The sequence below is a fragment of the Monodelphis domestica genome, chromosome 4, assembly GCF_027887165.1.
Source record: "Monodelphis domestica isolate mMonDom1 chromosome 4, mMonDom1.pri, whole genome shotgun sequence".
Classification (NCBI taxonomy): domain Eukaryota; kingdom Metazoa; phylum Chordata; class Mammalia; order Didelphimorphia; family Didelphidae; genus Monodelphis; species Monodelphis domestica.
Genome location: NC_077230.1, coordinates 448,204,822 through 448,220,665, shown reverse-complemented (window position 1 = coordinate 448,220,665; position 15,844 = coordinate 448,204,822). Strand labels below are relative to the sequence as shown.

The window sequence follows — 15,844 nt, the reverse complement described above, 5'->3', positions numbered from 1 at the left end:
GGAAACTCCAAAATAAGGCATTCCTGAGGAAGAAGGAAGCAAAAGGATTGGTCTTGCATTCAGCTTTGGAGAAGTAGAAATTGATGAAAACAAATTCTGTGGAGAAATCAGAGAAACCAGGAGTCACATTTGGGCCATTTCATCTTTACTCATTTCAGAAAAGTACCAACATGTATACTGGAGAGAAATTCTACAAGTGCCCCCAATGTAGGAAAGCTTTTAATAAAAGCTCAAAACTCATTTTACATCAGAGAATTCATGTTGGAGAAAACCCTTGTGAATGCAATGACTTTGGGAAACGTTTCCATCATAGGTCAAAACTTAACATACATCAGAGGGCACATACTAGAAAAAGTCCTTATCAATGCAATGACTGTGGGAAAATGTTTATTAATGACTCAAAACTTATTTTACATCAGAGGATTCATACTGGTGAGAAGCCTTTTAAATGTAATGATTGTGGGAAATTCTTCAGTCATAGGTCAAAACTTATTATACACCAGAGAATTCATACTGGTGAGAAACCTTTTAAATGTCATGATTGTGGCAAGGCCTTTATTCGGAGTTCCCACCTCCTTCAACACCAGAGAATTCATACTGATGAGAAGCCATTTAAATGTGATGAATGTGGGAAGGCCTTTAATCAGAATTCCAACCTCCTTCAACACCAGAGAATTCATACTGGTGAGAAGCCATTTAAATGTGATGATTGTGGGAAGGCCTTTAATAGGAATTCCAACCTCCTTCAACACCAGAGAATTCATACTGGTGAGAAGCCATTTCAATGTAATGATTGTGGGAGGACCTTTAATCAGAATTCCAACCTCTCTGTTCACCAAAGACTTCATACTAGTGAGAGGCCATTTCAATGTAATGATTGTGGGAAGGCCTTTAATCGGAGTTCCCACCTCCTTCAACACCAGAGAATTCATACTGGTGAGAAGCCATTTCAATGCCATGATTGTGGGAAGGCCTTTAGTCAGAGTTCCCACCTCCTTCAACACCAGAGAATTCATACTGGTGAGAAGCCATTTCAATGTCATGATTGTGGGAAGGCCTTTAATCAGAATTCCAACCTCTCTGTTCACCAAAGAATTCATACTGGTGAGAAGCCATTTCAATGTCATGATTGTGGGAAAGCCTTTAAACAGATTTCCCACCTCTTTCATCACCAGAGAATTCATACTGGTGAGAAGCCTTTTAAATGTAATGATTGTGAGAAGGCCTTTAATCGGAGTTCCAACCTCCTTAAACACCAGAGAATTCATACTGGTGAGAAGCCATTTAAATGTGATGATTGTGGGAAGGCCTTTATTCGGAGTTCCACCCTCCTTCAGCACCAGAGAATTCATACTGGTGAGAAGCCATTTAAATGTGATGATTGTGGGAAGGCCTTTATTCGGAGTTCCACCCTCCTTCAGCACCAGAGAATTCATACTGGTGAGAAGCCATTTAAATGTAATGATTGTGGGAAGGCCTTTAATCAGAATTCCCACCTCCTTCATCACCAGAGAATTCATACTGGTGAGAAGCCATTTCAATGTCATGATTGTGGGAAGGCCTTTAATCGGAATTCCCACCTCCTTCAGCACCATAGAATTCATACTGGTGAGAAGCCATTTCATTGTCATGATTGTGGGAAGGCCTTTAATCAGAGTTCCCACCTCCTTCAACACCAGAGAATTCATACTGGTGAGAAGCCATTTAAATGTCATGATTGTGGGAAGGCCTTTAATCAGAGTTCCCACCTCCTTCAACATCAGAGAATTCATACTGGTGAGAAGCCATTTAAATGTAATGATTGTGGGAAGGCCTTTAATCAGAGTTCAAATTTAATTGTCCATCAGAGAATTCATACTGGAAAGCTTATTAAAAAATCATGAATGTGGTAAAGATTTCAATAAGAGAACAAACTTCCTGGTACATCAGAGAATTCACACTGGTGAGGAACCTTATAAATGTGAAGGCTGTGAGAAAGTCCTCAGTTTTCAGTCATATTTTCTTGACCATCAGAGGGCCCATATTGGTGAGTAACTTTAGTAATGTGATGAATATGTCAAAGGGGTCTGTAAGCATCTAGTACTCATTGATCATCTGATCATGTTAGATATAAAGCTTTTCCGTACGCTTCTTGTGACAATGTTTTGGTACGAAATACAAAATTTTCTACATTAGAAAACTCGTGCTGAAAAAAAACTTTCATTTGAAAAAAAAGTTTCATTTGGCTGTATGATAATCATGAAATGTGTTTCTGTTATGTAGCCCAATAATGAATTCAATTTTTTATTTCATTCTTTACCTCATTTTTGACACTCAGATAATACAAACCATTTATATTTATTATTTTTATTAATATATTTTCTCCTCTCACTTATTCCTAGTTTTATATAGGATTGATATTTATCTTTACATATTACAAACAAGGTAATGTTTTCTAGTTTGAATGTCACTTCATCTTGATATTAATATTCTAATTTCTGACGTATAATAAAATGTGATTTTTAGAATAATTGCTTATTTTAAAACTAGGGATTGTTTATCTTCAATGGTTTTTAAAACTCATAAGTGTTTTTGTTAATTGAGACATTCCACATGTCTTATTTTAATAAGAAATTCAAACTATTTCTAAAATTTTAGGAATTTAAGTTTATTTTCAATAATTTTCTTTTCATTATTTTTGTCAATTCCATCATTCATTTATTCATTTATAGGAAAAACATATAATGGGGACAGAAAATGGACAAGTTCAGCAGCAGGAATAAGGGAACATTGCTGAACAGAATATGTCCTCTGTTGGCATATCCATACAATATCTGCCCATTAGGTGGATTGTCTGTAAAGGGCTGAGGAAGAAGAGATGAGTTTGGATCTGTACTACTAGGGGCAGATGCAGACTAGTAGTAAATGGGAAGCATTGGGTGTTTAAGGAAATGATAGATTTCCAGATAATGGAGGTAGATAGTTTTGAGTGATGTTAAGATCAAGCATATAATCAACTTTATGGATGGCTAAGTCACCAAGACAATGTTAACTTGGATGTGGAGAGGCTAAAGAAATGGGCGGCCAGCCCATTAGAGGGGGTATCACTATGGATGCTTCAGACTCGTAGATGAGAAGGCGATTGAGTTGGAGGAAAAAATGATGTTGTGAGCACTGGAATCCAAGAGAAGGGAAAGAAGTCTCTCAGTTTTGATGGGTTTTCCCTCCTACTATATTGCAATTCTCTCCATTTGCTTTACAAGTTGCACTTGAATGGTTCCTTCTGTCTATGGATGAATACCAGAAGTGAGGAGGTGCCAGTTTTGTAAAAAGTTTTCCAAATGATTTTAATTCCAGGTTTCCAAGCAGGCTTCACAGTGTCTTTTGGAGTGGTAGAACTTGGCAATATTCCAGAGAGATTTTTCCATTTTGTCCCCAAAGATGCATTTAGACAAATCGTGTAGGCTTCCTCATCTTACAAGGGCAGCCTTAATACACCTTACAGCTAATTTGGGGAGGGGGCAGAGAACTTTTCCCAGTAGGGGCCCCACATTCTTTGTTGTCCCTATAATCCATGAAAGTGAAAGATTCATAAGACCTGGCAAGAGAAGATGGGAAGGGCGGATTTCCTCCATTGATGAAAACCATATAACATGAGAGCTGCCCATAGAGGGTAGAAGTGGCTTGGTGGGATAGGGTAGAGGGAAGTTGTTTCTTCACAGGTTAGTAACAGAGAAGTAACTGACCCCTCTTTGAGGATGTTGCACAGGGTCGGGAGAAGATAACTTCCAGCTCCAACTCTAGGATTCTCTGTGGTTCAGGATCTTTGGGCTAGATTCAGTCCTGGAGAGTACAACTGTTTCTGTGCTATGTGGCTGGCTGTGCATATCAATCCATTTCCTGTCCAAGAGTTTCATTTGAGGGTAGTCTAGCCCCTCTAGAGGCCAAAGGTTGTTCTCCCATCCATGGGAGGTGTTAAATTTATTTGTGGTTGTGACTGAAATATATTAATTAGGCCTTTGCCAGGGAATTAAATTCTAAATCCCAAGATGAATTACTAAAGTAAATGGAATTTATGATTTATTTATTTACAATTAGGGGAAGATTATATAGAGACAGAGACAGAGAGACATCAGGATTTGGCTTATTCTGATATCAGTTGGAATTTCTAAGCCCCAGGGGGTGGGGGGTGGGGGGTGCGGTCTCAAGATGATGGGCCTTTCTTAAGAGATTTAGATCTCTGGGTCAGACTTTCACTCACCAAAGGAAAAGCAGTCTGAGGTCTCCTGCAGGAGTTCCTCCAGAGGTCCAGTTCCTCTAGTCCAACTCTGTGTTGGATAGAGGAGTCAGAGAATCCTCCATCCAACTCGAATCTTGAGTCAAAATATCTTCTTCTGGCCTCTGATCTTTTTAAAGATGTTTTTCTCGTGTCACGTCCAATCACAGCAGATGCTCCTCTCCAGGACTGCCCACTCTTTAGTTCACACTGTCTTTAGTTATATTACCTATTTTTGGTTATTTTAACTCCTTTTTTAAATTAGTTCACCTTTTGTAGTTACTTAACACCTTTTGTAGTTAAAATGGGTAGATCGACTTAAAATACTGAATCACCACCTTTTTGTAGATTAACAATTAAAAGTAGATTGTGAATTACAATTCAATCTTCCCAAGAAAGGAAGACCCAAGTGCCTTCATTGTTAGAATCAGGGGATGTAAAGGGGTCAATTTAGGGGTTTTGACTAATATATCATCCTTATGGTCACCAGAGATGAATTCCAATCCCTATAAAATATTCAAGTCAGTTAGGGAATTTTTTATGTTGGTTTAATTAATATAGAGGGAAGGAATTAAGAACAGAGAGGGAAAAGGGTATGAGATTTCTCCAGCCAAGCCTGAGCCAAGCTCTTCAGAGATCTTGCAATCATGAGGCCTCCTCCCAAGATGAGGGACCTCCTAGGAGGAAAAAAAGGAATCAGACTAAACTCCAAGAGAGCTCAGGAAACAGGCCTCACCTGACCCACAATATTAAGCTTCTCCCAGTTACTGTATCAAGGACACTCATCACCAAACCGGGACAATAGCTGCAGCCATGCCAAGATGCCCAGCACACTGCCACAAGCCACCTCTCCACCAAAAGAGAGCTGGCAAGAGGAAGTGCAGTGAATATATAGACTTTTTTAATATCACTTCCTGCATCTCACATGTACCAATGGTAGCTTAAGCTTGACTTAGGACAGCCTAGGGCATCTGTCAGTGGTTTCCGATTTGTCACTTGATGAAACATATCAAAGAAGGGGTGTAGACATTCCCATTTTGTTAGGATTTCCCAGAAAGTGTCCTCCTACTCCAGGCAGTCACACACAGCAGAATGTGGGCCTCTTGGCAAAGGGAGAAAGGACTACAGAGAAGGCCCAGAGATTCTTCCCTCTCTGACTGTCCGGCAGAAGCTAAAGGGCCCTTTTCCCTCCTATAATATTAAGGTTTTGGGCCTGAGTAATGTAATATTTATAGAGGAAATGGGTGGGATATGAAGAACAGGAGATCCTGAAGGTTTTGGAACAGGGAATGGAGGAGTTGAGGGGAGAGAGGAAATATGGCTGCTGGTGAGGGAATAGGAGATACCCCCTGCTGAGGCTATTTTTGAAAATGATAGCCTGAGGGGACATCTTCTCTATTTGGATTGATGTGGGAGATACCCCAGAGCAGGAAGGCATGGGACACTCCTGAGGGACAAGGCTCCCTCCAGTCTTAGTTGCCCAGCAGGGGTCAAGGACTATTGATTGTTGAGTAAGTGTCCTGAGATTCAGCTCCCTCTATGTCCCCTGAAATGACAGTCCTCTTATCTGACTGCAAAGATAAATTTTAATAACAATGTTGGATTGGGGAAGGTATCAGGGAAGAAGAGGGATTTCCCTAGATGAGGTTTGAGTCTCTCTCAGCTTTTGAGCTGAGGCCATGTCTCACAGAGGGATGGAGGGTTTCTTTTATTCCTGTCTATGCTATTCTGTGCTAGTTTTCTTAAATTCAAAGTCTTAGCAGTAGACAGCAAGAGGAAGAAAAGTTCTGATCTTCAGAGGTGGTTGGGCCTGTCTCTTCGGGCTGATGCCCCTAAATACTGGCCTTACAATCCAAACTGTTTCCACTGAGTCCTTTTGTCCGATGAATATGATCACAGGAATCCAGGTAGATCACACAGTTGGGAAATTCATGAATAGAGGCACTTCTATCTAGAAACAGGAAGAGAGTGCTCCTCACAAGACCAACTTCCACTTCCAGTTGCCCCTCCCCCCACCACCTGTCATTCTTGTCAATATCTTGTCTCTAACATTCCAACTACTGTTTGTTCCACCTGACAGGCAGAAAGTCCAAAACTTGCTTTAGTTTTCCTTTCCACTGTAATGGCCAGAGGCTAGGCTATCCCAGGGCTTGAGAAGAGCAGCCAAGTGGATGAAGATGAGAAGGAAGTTAGCTACAGAGCTAGAGAGGTCAGGAATGGGATGTAGGATGTTGGCAGATGTCAGGAACTTGGTGAAGGAGTTAGAGGGCAACAGGATGCTAAGGAAAGAGATAGGGAATGGAGAGGAGGAAAGAGCAGGCAGGGGGTAGAGAGTAAAGAGAATATTAAGAAGGATAAAGCAGAGAGGGGAGAAGAGAGATTAATGAGAGTAGCTGGCATTGACATGGGACTTTAAGGCTGGCAAAAGGCTTTAGAGGAACAGCCTCATTGGACAGAAATTGGAGAGCCCCAAATAGACCAAAAGATGGAAGAGAGCCCTCAGGCCACATTTTTAGGGGACAGACCTGGCTTCCATTCCCACAGGTCACCTTTATGTGGATAACAATGTGGCGGCAAGGAGGCATTTCAGGGAGGCATTTCAGGAACAATTGGGTGGGGGACTAATATAAACTCTCCCTGGATCACACACACCCAGGATGGACTCCTTATCTCCTATTTCCTGCATTGCATGTATAACTTGTATCTGGGAAACCTCTATAATATTTTATTAATAAATTCTGGTTCCAATAACCAATATTCTAGGTGTCCCACTTCAGTTGGAGCCCCGGGACCAGGATGTAAGGACTCCAGAGGCCTGCTGTGTGCCTGCAGGGGCTTGTGGCAAGTCTCTGGGTCCATAGCTTGTGGCTAAATGGCTGGGGTTCTAACCCAAATTGTAGTTGGGCAGCCTTTGCTATACTAGTTCCTGTGGAGACTTGAACCCCTTTCTCAAGCATGCATTCCGCAGCTCCTGTGAGGGACTGGGTCAGAAATCGGAGGAAGTGGATGATGTCCTCTCCTGGTCCTGGTACTTGAGATTTCAGAGGAAATTTGGGCTGATTTTGGGACCATCTGTCCTGTTCCACTCTATTCTGCTCTGGCAAGTTGCTGTTTCTCTAGAATTGTCTTGTTTTACCCCAGGGCCCCAGTCTAGTCCCCAGAGTCTAGTTTCAGACTGTTTTAGCAGTTGTTGGATGTTTGGTTGCTGGATTCAGCTTTAATCCCAATCAGGTTGAAGGTCTTCTGGGACTGCAGGAAAATATTAGGGTGTCATTAAACCCTGTGTGTGAATGTCCCGTGGGTTTTTGCCCAGTATGCTGTTTTTATAATGGGTCAGTCCTCAAATTTGAGAATTCTTCCTTAAGAATAGCATGGAAGATAGCATGGAATTCAGGTTTCTCCTGGCACCGTGCACATTTTATGTGAATTGGAGTGGCCTGCTCTGGGGGTTGTTACAAGGGAATCACTTTAAAAGACTGATATATATTAATTTAAGGTCGCCAAGGAATTAAGCTATGTAATTCCTAAATGAAAACTTAGATCAGCTGTCAATCTTTTATGGAGTTTAATTACAATAGGAGGAAGAAAGGAATTAGAGAGTGAGAGAGATAAAAAGGAGAGAAGGAAATAGGGCTTAAATACCCCTTCTGTTTAGGCTGGGCTAAAGGCCCAAGCCCTTAGATAGCTGGGGCAAAGAAAAGAGATCAGTCTCTATTACTCAGGTGACCAAAATGGAGAAACAGTCTCAAAGGCCCCCACCTTCAGCTTCCTTCAGAGCAAGCTTTTCAAGAGCCCACAGGGACCACACCGACCAACTACTCATCCCCCTTGGAGTCTCCAGACCCTCCTATCTTTAAGGAAACCACCCAAGTTCCTCCCCTCAGTTCTCCCATCTACCAATCATTGTTCATCAATTTCCCTGTGCCAATGGAAGCTCTAGCTTAACCCAGGACCGCCCAGAGGTTTCTGGCTTTTGCACATGTCTATTGATGGTCATATTTTCAAATGATTAAATCTTTGCTCCTTTGCTACAGCCCTTCCTAAATCCTGTTAACCTGAGTAGGGTAGAGATTGGAATAATTAAATTTTGATCTAGGCTGCAGCCCTTACTCAATCCTGTTAGGTCTGAATAGGGTGGAGATTTATTCCAAGTATCTCCATTGTATCAATTCTAAAATCAATCATGACTCAAAGAAATTCCTGTTCTATGCTTAAGCATAGGTCAAAGTCCTTTCCATTGTTCAGCAAAGGGTTTCTGTACTAAGGTAATCTTAAGGGAAGAGAAGGAACCTCCCATGCCAATGGGGTTCCCATTCCAGTAAGAAATTTTCCCAAGTATGAAATATCCCAATGGTGAAATTTCCAACATTTATAAGTCTTAAGGACATCTTGAGGTTTGCAGGGTGATCTCTCCTGATGTGTCAAGAGTTTCTTTGCCCAACTATATGGGAATGACAATCTAGGCGAGATGGGCGACTATTTGGAATATAAATATAAATTGCCCAAACTTTTAACCAAAGGTCCTAAGAAGGTGAGTGCCAAGGGCAGTGCTGAGGGGGGATAAGGAGGCTGTCCATGACATTAAAGACAGAAATCATGGCGAGCCAGGCGTGCCTGAGTAGCTTGCAGTATATGGACTGTGGAGCACTTTGAAGCTGGTCGGCTGTATGTTCCCCGCTCAACACTGAGGCTGTCAATGCCAGCCTCATCATCATCAGAGATGCTGCTTCTGCTCTCAGGGGGCTTGCAAGGAAGGCTCCGGGAGAAGGGGGGGGGGGCAGGTCATCCCAGTGCTTTAGGTTGTAAAGCCTAAACCACTCTTTGAACCTGGTTGAAGAAGTGGTTGTAAGAGACAGAAAAGGCTGCAACAGGTGGTTGGAGCTGTGAAGGAGGAAGAAACTTTTGTTGAGATGGCCTCTGTGGCCTAATGCATGGTCTTTGTGCAGATACCACAAGAGGTGCTGTGAAAGAGTATTCCCTGTTCAGTTTTCCCCAGATACCTGTTAGCTCTATTTTCTAACATTCATCCATTTTAAGAAAAATTTATCTAGTGCTCATAGGGGAGGTTGTTTCTATTTCTATTCAATCCTTAAGCTCCAAATCTGTATGCTATGCCATTTGGCCTGGACAATGTGGGTTAAGTTACGAAGTGTATGGGGAGGCCAGTTTTGAATGGCTCTAGGCCTGGCTCAGTGCACTGAGCCAACCAGCTGCCCCCTCAAGTATGTTTCTAGTAATTCATTCTGTCCTTCTCTTCCTCTTCTCTTCCTTTTCATGGGCTTCCTTTTCATGAGTTCATCCCATTCACTGTCATGGCCATGAATGTCTGTATTTCCCTCCATTCTGACTTCCTCCTTTCACATTTTCCTCTCCCCTGTTTATCCCTGGGCCCCTGGGGGGGCCTTTTGAACATCAATTTTCTCTCCCCATTTCTTATTACCTTCTATTTCTCTATAGGGACAGGTCGGCGTCCCCCCCCCCCAATTTGGGGGCTGCTATAGAAAACTGAGCTGCTGAGTGAGGGTTATGTTAGTATTTAGTGAATAATCAGATAACCAGGCAAAAGAAGCCATCCTCAGAGGATCACAATTTTTATTTGTACTGATCCACCCTGAACCTCCCACAGGGGGGAGCTTGTGGTTCAAATGAGGGGTCCACTCATGCTGGTATTGTGGCTGTGGGTGTGTATCAAGACAGTTGTCTATAGACAGAGAGACAACAGTGGTAGAAATGTGTGTGCAACATGTGCTATTAAATGGCCAAGATGAAGAAATTCTGCTCAATGACTGAGCTCAGTCCCAACCCCAGGAAGTCACAGATGGACAAACCCTCCTTTCCTCACTTGTGTTTTGTAACTAAATATTTTCTAGGAAGAAATGACTGATTTCATGAAAGTCATGAAGCAAAGACAGGATGTTCTGGCACATCACACTCATGTTAAATTCCTTTGTTTTCCCCTTAGTAATCATCACTACCCAATTGCTTCCTTTTTCTTTTAGCAGATGAATTCTGACAGTTGTGTTGAGGCATTTCAGATCACCCTCTTTCTCCACAGAATCTCCTTCCTCCTTAATTCCACAGGGGCGGTGTATGGGGTGCTCAGGGAGTATCTCTGGTATGGAGGGCTTGTCGTGCCCTTCTAGGGCAGCTCTCCAGCCTCTGACCCCCACCTGACACCCAGCTCTCACTTGTGCCTCCCCTGGTGACCAGGGCTTCGCTCACCCAGCATGTGAGGATCTGCTTCAGTGGAACAGGAAGAAACCAGGTTCTAGGATTACTAAGGAGAAAACAAGGCAAATTTACTAATAGGGGAGTCAACTCTGCTTCCAACTACACACTCTTGTTAGAGTTGGCAAAGGGAGAGCTCAGGAGCCAAACAGGACCATCCAGTGCAGCTGAAGTCTCCAGACCCAGAGTGGGACTGTCTGTGCTTCACACAGGTGAAGCGCCCAGAGCGGGCTACAGATCTGGGAATGAGGCTGAGCAAGCCTCCCCCTGTGCTCAAGGGGAGACTGAGGAGCCACCTCCCTATGTTGTTACCACAACCCCTACTCCTACCCCTACCCCCATCCCCATCCCCTTGAGAGTTCTCTACCCCCCCCTTCCTTCAGAGCCCATCCCATCCACTGGGTACCCCCATCATTACTCCAGGACAGGCTGGATTGTTGCTAGATCCCAGCTGCCTTTAGGCAGGACCTGGACACGGGAAAATCCACAGCCAGAGGGTTTATGCCCCTTTTCTTCCACAGACTGGAAGAATCAGCATCCTTCCTCTTTTCCCATAATCCCACTTGGGGATGCAGGTAAGGCTCTTGTCCAGGATGCAGCCTCTGTAAAGTGAGGTAACCCGGGGCCCAGGAGTCACCCTCAGCCTTCCTTTGAAGGCCTACAAAATAAAATAACCCCAGTGGACCTAGTGAGCCAGCACTCCCCACACCCAAGCCCGTGGTAAAGGGACCAGGTATTCTGCTTTGCGCACTGATCCCAGTATTCATCCCAAGGTGCCAATGGCCACATTGAATCCCACCCCTGGATCAGGCAGTCATCTTGGAGCAGGGATGGTCCTCAGTCCTTCTTGGTCATGCCATCTCACTCAAGGGAGGGCTAAAGCTCTACTACAGACCCTCCTCCTGTCCTGCCCACTCAGGAGTATTGACAGCACAGGCCAGCCCTCATTACTGCAGGAGTCTCCCAAGGTCTGGGGATCCCCCTGGCCTAGGCACCAGGGCTGGTGCAGCTTCCCAGCTCTGCCACCTGTCCAGGTAAGGCAGTACAGGATCAGCAAGCAGGCCATACAGACTGGAGGGAGGAATCCTGGTACCTGGGCAACAACCCGGCACCCTGTACCATCACCCCATCCACCAAGATCTCAGGGAAGTAAGAGGATTGAACCTTCCATCCTATAGTACCAAACCCTTATACCCTGGGAGCTGACTGTCTTGGGATGCGGTTCTCTATCCCCTGGCCATTAATCAGCCAATCTTTGCTTTTGAGGGCCCCGGGAGGGAAGGGGGGTCAGTTGAACTGTCTGGGGAGCCCTGGGGAGCTTTCAGCATTCAGAGAAATTCTGCCTTGCTTTGTCACCTTGTTTTACACTTTCTACTCTTTCTAGCTGCAAGCCTTTGAAGCTCAAATCCTCCCAGCCTAAGCAATTCTCGGCCTTTTGGAAGGAAAGGCCTGTCCATGTGGTGGCAGGTTCTCCCAGCCACAAGCCTCGGTTTCTGCTGGTCACCCCAGTCTGGGACAAGTGCTCAGTGGTTTCTTCCTGTCACACCAGCTGGGAGCTCAACAAGGGGAAGAAAATCCTGCATTAAGCAGATCATCCTCCATGTTAGAAGTTTCTGCTGGGGCAGAAGACAAGGTATGGGGGCAGCTGGGTAGCCAGGCCTAGAGACAGGAGGTCCTGGGTTCCTGTCTGGCCACACTTCCCAGCTGTGACCCTGGAAGGTGGATTGGTTGAAGTAATGATTTTGTTCCCAGACCGCCGCATCCCAACTGGGAGCACTTATTACTCTGAATCAAACAAGTGCTCCCAGGTAGGAGGTGCCAGCCTAGGTGATCCCCAACTCCTACTGCTAGGAAGCAATCATTGTCATCTTTATTGCTTGTCCCCAGACTGGGATAAGTGCGCCCAGACTGTCAGATCCCAACTGAGAGCACTTATTACTCTGAATCAAATAAATGCTCATAGTTAGGAGGTGCCAGCCTAGGTCATCCTCAAGCTTGCTGCTTGCTTAAAGTTTCTGCTTGTCCCCAGACTGGGATAAGTGCGCCCAGACTGTCCCAGACATCCCAGTTAGGAGGCCTAAGTTACTGCTAGGAAGCAATGATTCTTCACCATTAAAGCAAGTCATGTGCATGTCAAGTTTGTGCTGGTCATTCTATTGCTTTGTTCCCAGACTGTCACATCCCAACTGGGAGCACTTATTACTCTGAATCAAATAAGTGCTCCCAGTTAGGAGGTGCCGGCCTAGGTAAGCCTCATCTAGGAAGCAAAGGTCCTGTACAGAAGTTGTGCTGATCATTCTATTATTGCTTTATTATTTATCTAGGATGTCCCCTGAAGACATCCCAGCATCTCAGAGGGAAAGCAAACCCCATTCTCACCTTCTAGGAGATGAGGTATAACTCTCACATTCTCCCTTTGCACACCCTAACTAGGAACACTTGAGCTTTCTAAAGACTTTAATAAGTGCTCCAGGTTAGGTGGTGAAAGTCTAGAAAGCAATTTCACCTGAAAGCTAAAGTACTGTGTGTCAGGAGCTACTGGGATGTCAGGAGTTTGTGCTTCGACCTTAGCCTTTCACCTCCCAACCTGGAGCACTTATTCTTCAAAATCAAATAAGTGCTCCCAGTTAGAAAGTGCAAGCCTAAGTAGAAGTAATTCAACCTTTTTGAAGCAGTGATCATTCTCGTTTCTGGTTTCTCAAAGTTTCTCAAACTATGAGGATGAATCCTTTAGACTTTAAGATAACTGAGCAAGATGAAGAGCTCAGAGATGAAGACTGTCAAGCCATCACGATGGTCAAGCCATCCAGAAGAGCAAAAGACTCCAAATATCAACTATATGTATAGAAGCAGAAAGTGATGTGGATTGAATATAGAAATGCTTGTTGGCACCTCTGTAATGTAATTTGTTCCTAGACTGTCACATCCCAACTGGGAGCACTTATTCCTTAATAATTCCAATCAAGTGCTCCCAGGTAGGAGGTGCAGGCCTAGGTCATCGAAGCAAGGATTCACCATTGAAGCAGTCCTGTGCATGTCAGAAGTTTGTGCTGGTCATTCTATTATTGCTTTGTTCCCTAGACTGTCGCATCCCATCTGGGAGCACTTATTACTCTGAATCACATAAGTGCTCCCAGGTAGGAGGCACAAGCCTAGGAATCCTGCTAGAAAGCTGTGATCATCCTCACCTTTGAAGCAAAGCCCTGGGCATGTCAGAAGTCTGTCCTCATCATCCTATTATTGCTTTGTTCCTTAGACTGTCGCATCCCAACTGGGAGCACTTATTACTCTGAATCAAATAAGTGCTCCCAGTAAGGAGGTGCCAGCCCAGGTCATCCTCACCTTCTGCTACTTCACCTTTGAGGCCAAAGTGGCAAAACACTGGACTAAACCTCAGACACACCTACCTGACAAACTCAAATTGGGAGTGAATTGGGCTGTTTCAAGTGCTGTATTGATGTAGGATGTCCCTGAAGACATCCTAGAATCTGAGGCAAGGCAAACCCCATCCTCACCTTCTAGACGAGGTATTGTGAACTTCTCCCCTGCACAGCCTAACTAGGAACTGGGAGTTTGTGCTCTGACCTTAGCCTTCCACATCCCAACTGGGAGCACTTATTATTCAAAATCAAATAAGTGCTCCCAGTTAGGAGGTACAAGCCTAGAACTGCCTTGACATGCACTAGAGATTTAACCATGAACTTGCACACATCATAAACCTGAATGAAGAGGGGGATGGATTAAGAGCCAGGCATGGAGAGGGGAGGTCCCGAGTTCAACATGGCCCTCATTTCCTAGAGGCCCAGAACACTAAAGTAAATCTTCCCAGTTAGAGCCATTTACCTTTTGGAAAATGCAAAGGATATACTGGTAAAATAAATGGGTTAGCTTGGTAAAATGAAAAAGGTTAATTTCCATCCTGGACTTCCATGCTGCCATTGAGAACAGTAGAAAATAATCCCATTAGGTAAAATTAGTCCATAGGTAGATGGGTAGCTCAAGAGAGCAAATCCAACACTTGTTACTGCTAGGAAGCAATCATTCTCCCTTTAAACTAAAATTTCTGCTAGTCATTCTATTATTGCCTTTGTTCCCAGACTGCGGTAAGTGCTCCCAGGGATCTATTCCTAGACTGTCACATCCCAGCTGGGAGCACTTATTCTTCAAAACCAAACAAGTGCTCCCAGTTAGGAGGTGCCAGCCTAGCAATCCTGCTGGAGTTCCAGCTAGAAAGCAGTGATCATTCTCGCCTTCTGAAGCAAGAAACCCATTATTGCTGGGCCTTCAGCCTTACTCCTAGACTGCCACATCCTAACTGGCAGCACTTATTGATCTTCAAAACCAAACAAATGCTCCCAGCTAGAAAGTCCAAGTCTAGGTTATGCAGGCATCAAGTATGCACGAAGCAGCACATCCAGGTTCCCCCTTAGCAAAATAATCCATTGGCTTGACATCAAGATTCCCACTTGGAGAGTCCCTCAGACTGGCACCTCCCCACTGGGAGCACTTATCTCTCTATTGAATTAAAGAAGTGCTCCAAGTTAGGAGGCGCAAGTCTAGCTGCTCCTCTGTAGGCAACTTCCCAGACTTGTCTGTGCTGCAGACCTGACAGATCTTTTGCCTCTAGAACTGGCAGGTTCAATGAGAGCACAAGTGGATTTGGGCTAGCAGCCAGGGTTCCGATGTCCCCCCAAAAAAGCCAGAGGGAAGGAACGACCATTGGCAAGTGTCTGTTGGATTGATTTGCCCCTAAACTATCACATGCCAAATGAAAGCTCCCAGCTAGCAAGTCACTTGGTGCTAGGAGGTGCATGCTCAGGCTAGGTTATTCTGGTGAGCACCCTCCCCTTGGAAGTAGAAGTGCAGGCCTGCCAAGTGGAGGCAGCTGGGTAGCTCAGTGGATTGAGCTAGGTCCTGGGTTCCAGCTGGGTGACCCTGGACAAGTCACTTCACCCTCATTGCCTAACCCTTCAGTCTGCCTTGGAACCAATACAGTATTGATTACTATTGATTTCTTAAGAGGCAACAACATGTGAAGCAGATTTTTATCTCAAGAAAATGCTTCTGTATCATTAATGCACCCCCCAATAGTGAGCTAGAAAAATTCTAATCAAGCACCAGATCCACAAAGCAGCAATCAATGACAAAAACAAAAAAATATATAGTGGCACTATAAAATATATATTGCATAGAAGATGATAGACAGAATTTTATAATTTTATAATTGAATTTAAACAAAAAGCATATCCTGGCCCGGGTACAAATGGACTACAGTCACTGGATGCTATTCTCTTCCCCAGGGAGAGTGTATCGCAATGAAATTTTAATTCAATTATTTAATAAATCAATAACTTAATTCAT

General features: G+C 44.1%; 1 protein-coding gene across 1 annotated transcript; it reads left to right on the top strand.

Annotated features, from left to right (window-relative positions):
* Positions 1-363: 363 nt before the first annotated feature.
* On the top strand, positions 364-2,059 carry LOC103096017 (zinc finger protein 665-like). Its single transcript, XM_056796864.1, has one exon. The coding sequence runs from the start codon at positions 384-386 to the stop codon at positions 1,881-1,883; it is 1,500 nt and encodes a 499-aa protein (XP_056652842.1). The 5' UTR covers positions 364-383; the 3' UTR covers positions 1,884-2,059.
* Positions 2,060-15,844: the final 13,785 nt, after the last annotated feature.